The sequence below is a fragment of the Bos indicus x Bos taurus genome, chromosome 16, assembly GCF_003369695.1.
Source record: "Bos indicus x Bos taurus breed Angus x Brahman F1 hybrid chromosome 16, Bos_hybrid_MaternalHap_v2.0, whole genome shotgun sequence".
In the NCBI taxonomy this organism is placed as follows: domain Eukaryota; kingdom Metazoa; phylum Chordata; class Mammalia; order Artiodactyla; family Bovidae; genus Bos; species Bos indicus x Bos taurus.
Window position 1 is genome coordinate 2,737,905 of NC_040091.1, and position 13,894 is coordinate 2,751,798.

At 45.2% G+C, this 13,894-nt stretch overlaps 1 protein-coding gene across 1 annotated transcript in view; it reads right to left on the minus strand.

The window, feature by feature from the left end:
* The window catches only part of DSTYK (dual serine/threonine and tyrosine protein kinase), a 51,762-nt gene continuing 37,868 nt past the window's right edge, over nucleotides 1–13,894 (minus strand). The window contains exons 4-13 of the mRNA XM_027564272.1: nucleotides 11,881–12,113; nucleotides 11,397–11,480; nucleotides 10,566–10,742; nucleotides 9,605–9,734; nucleotides 9,102–9,258; nucleotides 8,531–8,663; nucleotides 6,802–6,915; nucleotides 4,676–4,790; nucleotides 3,164–3,298; nucleotides 1–2,730 (exon numbers count right to left, since the gene is read on the minus strand). Coding sequence (XP_027420073.1) covers nucleotides 2,543–2,730; nucleotides 3,164–3,298; nucleotides 4,676–4,790; nucleotides 6,802–6,915; nucleotides 8,531–8,663; nucleotides 9,102–9,258; nucleotides 9,605–9,734; nucleotides 10,566–10,742; nucleotides 11,397–11,480; nucleotides 11,881–12,113 — 1,466 coding nt within the window. The 3' untranslated portion in view covers nucleotides 1–2,542. The remainder of the gene's footprint in view (nucleotides 2,731–3,163; nucleotides 3,299–4,675; nucleotides 4,791–6,801; nucleotides 6,916–8,530; nucleotides 8,664–9,101; nucleotides 9,259–9,604; nucleotides 9,735–10,565; nucleotides 10,743–11,396; nucleotides 11,481–11,880; nucleotides 12,114–13,894) is intronic.

Genomic DNA, 13,894 nt, shown 5'->3' on the forward strand with positions numbered 1-13,894 from the left:
TAAACCTAAAATGTTAATATGATCTTTATTATACAGCACATCTGGTGTGTGTGCATCCCAGAAGCACACGCTATAAAACCAAGTCCAGCCATTCAAAATTACACTAAATGAAGACTTAACCCATAGTTGTATGGCTTAAAAATATACACAATTAACACTGTCCTGCTGTAAAAATATTATGGATAGAGACAGGGAGCACAAGAGGGGAGAGAGTGTAAGAACTGCAGTTTGTGTCTGAGTAATTTTCTCTTGTTATTGCACTTTTATTCTACATACTTAGTATATTACACTTTTATTTAACACTGTAATAATAAACATTAGTCCTTTAAAACAAACACACAAAAACATTACGTAAAGACAAAAGACAACAAGCTATCCAGACCGGTTTCCAATGTCAGGTGTTCACACACAGTCTGTTTTCCATCAGCTCAGCTGGACTGGATGTTAACAAAGCAGATAAAGTTAAAAATAAAACCCTTTTAAGAACAGTAGTGCTATTTAAAATCCCCAAGGGAGTTTGCCATACAAGTTTCTCAAGGTTGCTCCCACCTAACCCACTTAAACACCCACTAGTCCTAACCCACCCCACCCTCATACTTAGAAGGATAAACCCTCTTTTTTTCTTTTAAAGAAAAAATGGGGTATTTGATCCAGCAAATCCAAAAATCAAGCTTTGAAAACTCAAAGAAAGCAACTACTCTTTTGGCAATGGACTCTTGGAGGGCCATTTATCCCACTCTGATGCAGTACGAACTTCCTGACTAGTCAGATGGAATACCACGCATGCCTTCTCTCCAAAGCAAGGCCAGGGGGAGTCTACTCCCCAAAGTGCTATTACAATCACCAACCCCCTTGGCTTCTCAGTGCTAAATAATAAGCCAAAAAATAAAGTGTCGTTCAGTGCAGTTATCACTTCGCAGCCCTGCTACCCCAAACCACTTCTCTGATCAGGGAAAAACTTTCTCGATGCCTCTTTGGCAGCTCAAGCAAAAATGCAAAAAAAAAAAAAAAAAAAAAAAGAAAACCACCAAAAATGCAACGGAGAGCTGACAGGTAGGAGCTGAGAGTTGTACGGTCCCGCGTTTCTATCTGTGGCAGTACTACAGCCTTCCCTTTCACTCTTTTTAGTGTTAAAAATTAGGAGAAGCTGCTGCCTAGGCTCTGTCCCTTTAAAACTGATGGGAGTCACAAATGACTTCTTTGGTCTGGGAAGAACCAGCACAGCCCTCCTTTCCAGAGAAGTGAAAGGCTTTTGCTCAATGAGCCCCTCTCTGCAGAGGATCCAGGGAACTAGGGCATGTCTAGGGAAATCCACCCCAACGTGCGTCCCTCAGTCTGCCCAGACCAACCTTGCTGCCAGCTCCCTCGGCCACAGCAGCGACTCTGGAGCCCCAGGCCCCACTGTGTCTCCTGACTGCTCAGCAGGAAGGTTCCTCAGCCAGTTCTGAAGCAACAGAAGGGCCCAGACTTCAAGCACATTAAAAGTGGCCAGGTGATCAATTTCAGGCTGAGGTGAATCTCCCTAATTCAGGTGGTAAGAAGGAGGGAAGATAGTAAGGGTAATTCTTCTCTCCACCCTTCCTCCTACCCCAGCCACAATCTCACCACATCACGTGGGAGCACAACCAAAGCTAGGAGGTAAAATCTTCAAGACTTTGGTCTTGTGGAGCCCTCTACAGCCCAAGAACTGCCAGACTTCTTTGAATATCTAGTGTCTTCCCAAGTAATATACAATACAGTACATTTCATGGCATTCCATCACTTAAATAATGGGTGCCAAGGAATAAAGAACCCAAAATTAGTGGACACTGTTATTAAACAAAAGCAAAGTATAAACACATGTTATACATATGTATTCCTGTACTCAGCCTGCTGAGTGTTTAAATAACACTTCCAAATATCTACATCTGGACTGTGGCTGGCCTGGAGACTTTCAGGAATATTTTGCACCTTTTCTTGATACTTTTTAAAAAATGAACTGTAACCACTCATCTCCTTACTAAGCATTAGCCCCTCCCCTGCTTCTTCCTACTCAGGCAAGAGACATGGGGCATCTGCTAGCAAACTAATGTCTGAGAGCAAACTAGGCCACAGAGGGTAAACTGAAAAGCGGCTCTGGGTAGAGAAAACCCTAGCCTCCCATGTGTAGATAGGAGTGTGGACTACTAAGGCTTCTAAGAATGTTGGGAATGTGGGCTCCACAATGGAAGCACAGAGTCCCCATTACAGCTGGAGCTAAAAGAGTCTGGAAAAGGGAACTGTGTACGACTTTTCTTGAAATTTCATAAGAAGAGATTTATACTGATTTTTTTTCTTGGCTAAAGAAATAGCTTGGGTACAGGGGACTGCTGGATATGCCTAAGCAGCCATCCAACTCTTCACTATCTGGGAGTCATCTTAGCCTGGGTGGGTCTCAAGTTTCCCAGCAAGCATCAGTCCCCTTGGGAGCTCTCTGTAATGAATAAATGTCAAATTCTACCCATAGCCAAAAGGTGAGGGGAAGGAAAAAAAAATAAAGAGTGAAACAGAAAGGTCTCTGCTGTCAAGTAGAATCATCGAGTCCTCTGTTTGGCCTCTCAGAATGTGACTTGCATAGCCGGTCCATGATGCCCTGGAGCATGGGCTGGACAATGCCCAAGAGAGGTCTCTGAGAGGGGTCACCATCCCAACAGGCTTCCATCAGCTGCCAGCACTCCTCATCAAACACAGGAAGGCGTTCTGGACGGGCCCCTAGAGAACGGAGCATCGACATAAGACCAGAGGCAGCGAGAAGGGACCGACACAACGAACAGGCATGATCAGCCCGAGGCCGACTGCCCAGTGTGGGCTCAGGATGTTAAACGATGCAATAAGTTTTGGCTTCAGCTGCATTTATCTAGGTTAGAACTTAATAGTAACAGTGATGAAAAACTGGAATATACCGGCATAGGAAGTTGAAGAATTAGACATTTTAAAGAAAAAAAGCCTTCTGAGAATTCAGAACCATGCTGCCTGGAAGGAAAGATTGGACTTAAATGTCTTTTCTGGATTCCACGATGGTTTAAACGTGTATGAGGTCCTGCTGTGGAGTGGCCAGAGCGGGGGATGGGAGGTGCTGCGGGAGCAGGGGGTCTCAGCGTGCTCCCGCCAGGGGAGTCGGTAAAGCAGGGCTCGTGGCTCTTACCTCTCCGCACATTGTTCCAGAGATGGTCTTTGCTGGCACACCTCTCAAATGCCTCAGGGAGCTTGACAGAGCCTGAGCAGATATACCAGAAGAGAATGCCAAAAGCGTAGACATCCACGGAATTATCATACTTCCCTGCAGCAAGAAAGTGTGACAAGTAGTGAGCAGGGATGGAATCAACAGCATCACTCTCACCTCCATCAGTGGAGGCCTTTTCACACTTTTTTCTAAAGCCTTCACTATCCATTATCTCTTATAACAACCCTGTTAGAAAGGACACATTTATAATGCCCATTTTATAGTATAATTTATGGCACTGGGAAGGCCAAAGATTAAGAGAACCAAGACTAGAACTTGACAAAGGAGAAGGAAAACAGGCCTTTAATTTTAATGGGATTGTCAAGAAGATTAATCCTGAAAGGTCGTATTAGGGAAATAAAATTGGAAAACACAGGTGGGTAAATAGGTTGGAACCAGAACATGAAGATATTTAAAGTCAGGTAGTCTGGACTGGGTGGGTGGAAGGGGTCATTTATGCTCTAGAGCAGGAGGGAACATGAAGAAAATATTTTAGAAAGATTACGTTTACAACAGTAGGATGAACTGCAGTAGAAACGATCAAAGGACTTTAAATATGAAGTAGCCAAGATCAAATAATAGAAGTGGGAATAGAAATTTTTTTTAAGTCAGGGAAAGAAAAATGATGGCTGTCTACTTCTTTGCGATGTGCGTAAGACTACAGTTAGTACACGACTACTAGCTACTGTGAGTACACTACAGTTAGTGTGTCCAGCCAGCTCCCAATCCTAACGCTGCCGCCCAGCCGTGGCCGACTCTGCGACCCCATGGAATGTAGCACGTCAGGCTCCATGCGATTCTCCAGGCAAGAATATTGGAGTGGGCTGCCATTTCCTTCTTCAGGGGATCTCCCCGACCCAGGCAGCAAACTCGACTCTTCTGCACTGGGAGGCGGATTCTTCACCGCTGAGCCACCAGGGAAGCCCGAGCAGCTTCCTACTAGCCATCTATTTTACACATGGCAGTGTACATATGTCAGTGAAACTCTCTTAATTTGTTCCACCCTCTCCTTCCCTGCTGTGTCCACAAGTCCATTCTCTTCATCTGCATCTCTATTCCTGCCCTTCAAATAGGTTCATCAGTATCATTTTTCCAGATTCTGCAATATATGTGTTAATATATAATATTTTTCTATTTCTGACTTCACTCTATCAATACTTTCTGATTAAATAATTGGTTGACTATGGCAATTACGGCACTAACAGCCCAGAGAGACAGCCAGAAGACAGCTGGTGCCCCCCATTTATAACTGTCTTTCTTGCTCCTGTACCTCTTCCTTTTCTCCCTACTTGTCTTGGGTTTCTCCTGTTCTGGTTCCTCCCCTGCCTGTACCAGAACTGCCAGTAGTACTTGTGGGTATTACTTAGTCCGAAGGGTAGCACTTGGTTAAAATACAGAGCTCTGCCCAAACCCATTCCCCGCCCTCCGGCTTACCTGTGAAAAGCTCAGGGGCCATATGGATTGGCGTCCCCACAATGCTGCCTGACATCATGGCCTCTGGCTTGCAGAATCCTAAGTCCGTGATCTTGGCACGGTTCTGCTTGTCCAACTGCCGATGAAGCAGGATGACAGTCACCCTATGCCTGGTCCTGCACACAGTGCTCAACTACATACCCAAGCTCAGAAGTAGGCATCTACCTCAGAGCAGCACTTCATCAGCTCTGCCTCCAGATCCACTCCCATTCCTTCTTTCCCTAAACCGTAAGCAACCTGGCGCAAGGACTGTCTTTTTCATCTTTGCGTCCCCGGCACATACATAGTGCCTGGCACGCATCAGGAGCTTAGCAAATCGTGGAAGAATGAGTAAGTGAAGGACATAAGGAAAGTATTTCAGTTCCTGATTATTCTCCTCTGACCTCCAGAACCCAGGGCAGAAAGTTGGTAAGTAAGAAGGCTGAGCTCCTTTGGTCAGCTGAGGGCTTTTCTGACACCCTCAAGTTTCCTTTCCTAAGGAAATCTATGTCTCAGAGGAATAAAGAAGCAACTGCATGTATATATAATGGAATATAACCTAGCCACAAAAAAGAACGAAATGATGCCATGTGCAGTGACATGGATGGACCTAAAGATTATCAAAAGAAGAGAAGTCAGTCAGACAGAGAGACAAATATATGATGCCACTTCTATGTGGGGTCTAAAAATTATACAAATGAACTTATTTACAAAACAGAAGCAGACTCACAGACATGGAAAACAACCTTATGGCTATCAAAGGGGAAAGGGGTGGCAGAGGGATAAACTAGGAGTTTTGGATTACTAGACACAAACTATACATATAAAACAGACAATCGACAATGTTTATAGCACAGGGAACTATATTCCGTATCTTGTAATGGCATAGAATTGGTAAAAATATGATAAAAGAATACAGATATGTAGAACGGAATCACTTTGCTAATGCCAGAAACTAACACAACGTTATAAATCTTTATGTAACTGTAGCCGTGCTGTGCTCAGTCCTGTCCAGCTCTTTCTGACCCCATGGGCTGCAGCCCGCCAGGCTCCTCTGTCCATGGAATTTCCCAGGCAAGAATATTGGAGTGGGTTGCCATTTCCTTCTCCAGGGGATCTTCCCAACCCAGGGATCAAATCCACTCCTCTTGTGTCTCCTGCATTGGCAGGTGGATTCTTTACCACTGAGCTGCAAGGAAGCCCCGATAATGGCATTTTAATTATGTGGAAGAATGTCTTTTCCTTAGAGATACAAGCTGAAGTATTTGGGAGCAAAGTTTGTTTTAAATTAATTTAGCTGCTCCCGGCCTTGGCTGCGGCACTTGGGAGCTTCCATCTTTGTTGTGGCATGCAGGGTCTTTAGTTGCAACTACGTGAATCTAGTTCCCTGACCAGGGATCGAACCTGTGCCTACTACATCGGGAGCACAGAGTCTTAGCCACGAATCACCAGGGAATTCCCTAGATGCAGACCTTTATCTACAACTTACTCTCATATAGTTTAGTAAAAAAATGTGTGTGCATATGCAGGTGAAGAGAGAGAGAGACAGAGACAAAGACAGCTTACACTGGGGGGGAGAACATGAATCTGGATGAGCAGTGTGTGGGTCTTCATCATACCACTTTTTTAGCTTCTCTGTAAGTTTAAATTTTCTCACGAGGGTTAGGAGAAAAAACCTTAAGCAATATAAGCTAGACCTATGATGCAATTCTTCCCTACGCTGCAAGTCCAAGATACCATCCATCTATTCTTCTGTGAACTGTTCTACTCTCACCCCAGTCTTTTCCTGTGAACAAATTTATATTTATATGTGAAAGTATTAGCCACTCAGTCATGTCCGACTCTTTGAGACCCTATGGACTGTAGCTAGCCAGGCTCCTCTGTCCGTGGAATTCTCCAGGCAAGAATACTGGAGTGGATAGCCATTCCCTCCTCTAGAGGGTCTTCCCGACCTAGGGCTCGTCTCCTAGACACGAGTCTCCTCCGTTGCAGGCAGATTCTTTGCTATCTGAGCCGCTAGGGAAGCCCTGATGTATGTGTACCTCCTTCCAAAGGTCACTTACACGCAGAGACAGGGAGTTACCCTGGGGAAAGCAGCTCTTACGTACCAGCACATTTTTCAGTTTGACATCACGGTGGACAAGTCCCTGGCTGTGCAGGAAGCGGATTCCCTCCACAACATCTAGGGCTATCTGCAAACGGGTCTCCAGGGCCAGCCCAGCCTTGGGGAGACAAAAGGGTTTACGTGTCACCAAGAGGACGACTCCTCAACCCAACTCGCTTATACCAACTGAGAGTTCCTCTGTGAGGTACTGAGAGACTGTGCACACAAGGGCACACGAGCAGAGAAGTGGATGAGAACAAGGGAAGAGGAAGGCAGGCAGGAGAGGGAGACAAGGGAGAAGCAAGGAAAGGCAAGCTGCAAGGGCCAGAGCAAGCCTCCTGGAGGCAGCACTCAGGCAGCCGGACGAGCCCCAAAGGCGACCAGGAGAGCCACAACCAAACACCCGAAGGCATGAGCTCATCTCTAACCTGAATCAACTCTAGAACTGCCTTAGAGACTCAGGCTGAGTATTTCTAGGACTCTCAGGCAGATTTACTTCTGTTGCTTTGTAGGCATGGTTAGTCCAGGTTTGGTTTTATGGATTCAAATGCCAAAGTCATTCATGTTACTTGTAGCAAAGTTCCAATTTAGGGTCTTCTGAATTCTGGAGAATGTTATACCACTTATCCAGAAGCCCATATATGGTTCTCTAACCCACTTATGGAAAAGCACCTCAAGGTGCTGAGCCTAACTCCCATGAAATGAAGAAGCCGCCACTTGGAGAGTCCTTTGCTTCATTTTATTGATTTCTCTTGGCTCCTGTAAGCATTTCTGAAGATTCTTCTGTCTTACTTCTGAAAGCTTCCATATAAACTGGGAAAAGAGGCACCTGTCAGAAGAAACCTACCAGACACTCTGGGGTTAGCTTTTCTAGCTTGTGTAAAGGACAAACAAAAGAAACCTCCCTATTTCCCTGCTGGGGGCTGTTTTAGTTGAGGGGAACTCAGCATTCAACTGAGAACATTTTACCTTCGTTCAAAATCTTTTGCTTCTCACTGTCTACAAGAGGATTTGAATTTTATGGACTTCTTCACAGTTCTGGTCTTCTATAATTTGCTCCCAGCACTTCCTTGCATGTCGTTTCCCCTCTATTTCCCAAATGAGCCACCTGCTCCACACAGTCATAGTGTCCTTCCCACGTCCTGGGCACTAGCCTATTTCTTCCCCTGGTATAACTTCTTCTTTCCAACATCTGCCCAAATTTTACCCACTAGGGTATTATCAAACTCAAATGCCACCTGTTCATGAAATGATCACTGACCAATTTTTTTTAAAGTCCTGGCCAAAATATATATATATATTTTTTTTTTTTTTCCAATTATATATATATATGTTTTTTGATATCCTCTTATGTTGCTTAATACGAGGCCTTGTACAAAGTAACCACTAATAAATATTTGTTGACCAAAAAAACTGGTTTAATTCACAGAGAACAAAAAAAAGAAAGAATAGTAGCGTTATAGGAAGCTTTTCTGCTCCTCTGTGTAGTCTAGATTTTTACTATTACCACAATAGGTAAAAGTAGTGAATTGCAATATTCTAGATATAAAATGGGGCCAAAAAACAACTTCTGAGACATTTTTTAGGGTTTTGGAACTGAAGGTAATAAAGTTTGATTACTCCAAAAATGTCTTATGAGAGCTAGAGGCTCTGAATCAGGAAGAAGGGAGGAAAGGCCAGAAAGGAGCCCATGAACCTGGCTGCCAACTGGCCACCCCCTGTTGGCCCCTCACCTTCAGTCCCGTGTAGAGGTCCCGGTGCAGCCGCTCCATGATGAGCAGCACGGCAATGCTGGAGCCACCGCCGTAGCTGTAGTCGATGACAGAGCCGTGCAGATCCACCAAGCGCTCATGCTTTGGCAGAGACCTGGTGAGGAGCACAGAGGCCTGGGCTAGAGCATCTAGGTGCTATCCTCGAGTAGCACGTCACCACGGGGGACCATGCTTAGTCCAGGCCCAGAGTAATGGCCCTCAGGACAGAGAGAGGGCAAAGAGAATGGCCTCTCTAACAAGGACAGAGAATTATGGAATCTGAAAGGGGACAGGCTTTGAGGACTAAGGAAGAAAGGCAAATATGAGGATGTGTCTAAGAATTAGGATGGGGGGAAAGGGCAGGGAAAGGAGTAAAGGCCTTGAAGAGAGCACATTTCTGGACCTGACCCTGAAATACTGGTCTACAACATTGTGAGACGTGGAATGGAGAGACAGGGCACACTGTATCTCTTGGTACAAAATTTATACGAGGTTTCTAGGTTCTTCTCTAGAAGAATTGCTCCCCACAAAGCTGACGGAGACCAGAACCTACCTCATGTAGTGGAACTCCAAAGCGAGGTCATTCCAGTGCTTCTCATCTGGAGGGACAACCGACTTGAGGGCACAAGGGAAGTGCCCCCCCCAGCTGTCACACAGGTACACCACGCCGTACTGGCCCCGGCCCAGCTCCTGCCCCAGTTTAGGTTTACCTGTAAGGCAAGAGATAAGGCAGCAAGGGTGTGAACGTGCTGGGCAACCGACTCTTGAGATTCAGACGCGGACCTGCCTGGAAGCAAGAAGTCATAACTATGCCAGGGGAAGAAATATGGGTGTTTTGTAAAGTAGTAACCTAACTGCTTTAATTTAAATAAACTTCGGTTGTGTTATTGGAACTATATAAACAGCAGGACCAAGCAGACTTCATCAGAAACTCAAAAATAGTAGATGTTTAGACAGCTTTGCAAGCTTTAGACAGTGGCATTCTCCAAGGTTGGGTGTGAAGATATTAGATATCCAGAAGCCCCCTCCAATTTCCAGGAAAAAGTAAGGACTCACGATGCAGTAAGACATCCTGTAGAGAACGGCTTTCCAGCGAAAGGCGTGCCAGGCGGGGAGCATGATCTTTCCGAACCTTCAGCCATAGATCTTCAGTTTTCTCCAACCGGCCTGAGTGGCCAGCTTCCAGCTGGGACAGAAAAAGAAGAAAGAAATATGGCTTATCAGGTCCCCAGCTTTGGCTTCCTCACCTATTACAGGGATAACAGTATCTACCTCATGAGGGTAACTGTGAGAATTAAGTAAGACGCATGTAACGCAACTCAGGGGTTGGCAGGTACTAAGCACTCATTAAGTAGTAATTTTTTCCTCCTGGATGTATAATCACAACTACCCACCCTCCCCTCCACAAACATGTACACATATGCAACTGCACACACCCACACCACCCCCACCCTCCCAAGGCACAAGCAAATGTCACGTAACTGCAAACTACTATGAAAGCTGGGGCTTCCCTGGCGGCTCAGACGGTAAAGAATCTGCCTGTGGTGCAGGAGACCTGGCTTTGATCCCTGGGTTGAGAAGATCCTCTGAAGGAGGGCACGGTAACCCACTCCAGTATTCTTGCCTGGAGAATCCCCATGGAGCCTGGCAGGCTGCAGTCCATGGGACTGCAAAGAGTCAGACGTGACTGAGTGACTAAGCACACACATGGAAGCTGAAATGCCATCCCTTTTTGTCACTCATTCCTAAAATACTATATAAACTCATATAAAATTCCTACCCCTTGATTTTCATTCCTCTGAGTTTTCTCCATTCTCTCTAGAGTTAGAAAAACATCCACATGAAACATTTATTGATGAAACACCCTGTAACTTAGTATTATCCTCTAACACAACAGAAAGAAAATATACTGATGATTTTTTAAACAATTATATGGAGGGCAGTAGATAAAGCACTCCACAGCGGATGAGGCTCCTCTCTGCTTGATCCGGTTGCATTCCCTTTCCGACAGACTCACCTGCCGCAAGGAAGCTGCAAAAGCCTCGTGAGAACTGTTGAGCCGAGTCCTGAACTGGCTGCAAATGCTTTTGGCCAGCTTGGAGGCACTGAGGCTCTCGATGGCTTCCTGGGCCACCTTCCTCTTCCACTCCAGTGTGATGGCAGGTGGGCTCACCCAAGTGATGCGCTGGATGATCTGTCAGGACAGGGGTAGTGAGAGCACTGAGGGGTGGAGACCGGAACCGCTAGAACCCCTTCCTTGCTGGATTACCCATTCAGCAGGCCAGGATCTTAAGACAAGAGCTGTATGAGGTCCAACACTCCTCTCCAATTTCACCTACCTCAAAATCGGGGCTCAGTCCAACGGAAGGCATCAAAGAACACTAGGCTTGGAATGCATGTTCACGAATCCTCAATACATTACAGTCAGTACTGGGGGTGCCTGGTAAATCCCTTTCTAAAGTCAGCAAATAATTCAATATAAGAACCAGACTGAATACCAGAAAATAAATTCTACTCATGGTCTTTGGTAACAAAGCCTGGTTCTGAGAAAACACTTAGGTTGGGGAAAAGAACATGAAACAGCTAGAGAAGTAGAGCTTTATGGCTCCATAAAATATCACTTAGATACATCACTTCTAAGAGTTAAAGGGGACACTGTTAATAATTATTTCAGAACAGGCATAAATCAGAACTTCCCCAGGCAGGGAAATCAGGACAAACGGCCACCCATATTGACAGATATCAGTTTGTCTAGGACAGACATCCTAGACATTAGTTCCTGTTGGAGCGACCAAGATTCATTTGAGCCAATTAGGGGCTGAAAAATCTTTCCCTAAAAAACCTCTACCTGTTTGATTTGCTCCCACAGCATCCTTGTAACTGAGGACCCTGAGTGAAATGTGACTTCAACATGATAGGCAGCATTTAAGATCTGAAAAAAGAAGACACAATAAGAAAGTCAATATGCCCTGAGTAAAGTGGATAATTTAAAAATGCAACAAATGATATTTATTTCAAGAACATGGTCCAGTTTCAAGGTTGCCAAATCCACCCCTCAATGTATGTGCAGAGTCAAGGCAGGGCGATCATCTGTTTTGTGACCAGTGGGACCCCTCTACTTCATCTTCATCATCTTGCTCATCGGCTGAACTGCAACCTGACAGTTCACAAGCGCCTCCCACAGACAGTGGTCATGAGACAGGAAAACAAAATTCAAACTGGACTGGCAAAAAGACTGAAAGGGAAATTCTTGGCTAACTTGACGCTGGGCTCGTGGGTGGATTCCGTTTCATGTGTTATCTGTGGCCAGCTCTTAACTACCCTCTGAGTACCTGTTTGAGATAATTACTGGTGATGTGAACTGAGACATCCTGAGACTTCTCCAGGCTCTGCAGACACCGTTCCAGGGTTCCAACGAAGCTCTCACGTAGGTAATCCACGGAGCTGATCAGCTTGTTAGCCACTGCTTGATTAAGCCGGGAAATGATGAGCTCCTGGATCTGTCGGATGCAGCATTTGATCTCTCTGGTGCCCACTGGTTCTCCATTCTCAGGGACAATGACATCTATGAAGGCACAGCAAAAAGCTAGTTGGTTGTGAGGGGAATGGGCAGGTACACTGAATAAAGTCGGACCCAAGGAGCTAGCATGCTGATGGCTACAAAACACACATGGCTGACTACCTCGGACTCTCAGCATGCGGGGCCACTCGATCCTCAACCATTTCAGGCATCTAAGAGTCCTGAAGGAGCACCTGTTGTACAGAATGAACCTCCTGATCCTGTCAGCTCTTACACCACATTTACAGAAGGGAAGGAACAACACTCACTGAGTGCAGGCTATCTGAAATGCACAGGAAGTATTTTACATATCTAATCTAATCTAACCCTAACAACACGTCAGAAGGGTATCACTGGTTATATTTGATACATCAGGAAAAAGCTCCAAAAAAAGAATAAACTGGGCACTGGGAGGGGATGCTGGAGTTAGGGAATAATATACCTAGCATTTGAACGCAAAGCTCATGAATTCCAAAGCCTCTAATCTTTGTAATATTTCACACTTCCGAGCAAATTAATGAGAAAAATCCAAGAGTCAACAATTCAATTCTAATCAATTACTAGAAAAATAAAAAGTAAAACTGGAATGCTGTCATTGCCTCAAGGATACAAATGTGCATCCTTGCATTGGAAGTGCAGAGTCTGAACGTCTGGACTGCCAGGGAAGTCCCCATGCTAAGGTTTTGAAGCTGGTTCCCAGGAAGATGGTAACATCAATAACTGGGAATAGATAAAGACGAAGTAAGTGTGGAAATTGTGAGCATGAGCTCAGGAATCAGACTGTCTAGATTCAAGTTCTGCCTCTACTACTTAGTATCTGTGTGACCTTGAGCAAATTACTGAAGCTATCTGAGCCTTGTTGCTGCTGCTAAGTCGCTTCAGTCATGTCCAACTCTGTGAGACCCCAGAGACGGCAGCCCACCAGGCTCCCCCGTCCCTGGGATTCTCCAGGCAAGAACACTGGAGTGGGTTGCCATTTCCTTCTCCAATGCGTGAAAGTGAAAGGTGAAAGTGAAGTTGCTCAGTTGTGTCCGACTCCTAGCGACCCCACGGACTGCAGCCCACCAGGCTCCTCCATCCATGGGATTTTCCAGGCAAGAGTACTGGAGTGGGTTGCCATTGCCTTCTCCGATCTGAGCCTTAGAAAATGGTAATAAGCAGAACCCACCTATGGAGGCTGTTCTACTACATTAAGAACTATGGATGGAAGTTCATGACATTGTACAGGAGGCAGTGATCAAGACCATCTCCAAGAAAAAGAAATGCAAAAGGCAAAATGGTTGTCTGAGGAGGCCTTACAAATATCTGAGAAAAGAAAAGAAGCAAAGGCAAAGGAGAAAAGGAAAGATATACCTACCCATCTGAATGCAGAGTTCCAAAAACAGCAAGGAGAGATAAGAAAGCCTTCCTCAGTGATCAATGAAAAGAAATGAGGAAAACAACAGAATGGGAAAGACTAGAGATCTCTTTAAGAAAATCAGAGCTACCAAAGGAACCTCTCATACAAAGATGGGCACAATAAAGGACAGAAATGGTATGGACCTAATAGAAGCAGAAGATATTAAGAAGAGGTGGCAAGAATACACAGAAGAACTATTCAAAAAAGATCTTCATGACCCAGATAATCACGATGGTGTGATCACTCACCTAGAGCCAGACATCCTGGAGTGCAAAATCAAGGCCTTAGGAAGCATCACTATGAACAAAGCTAGTGGAGGTGATGGAATTCCAGTTGAGCTACTTCAAGTCCGAAAAGATGGTGCTGTTAAAGTGCTGCACTCAATATG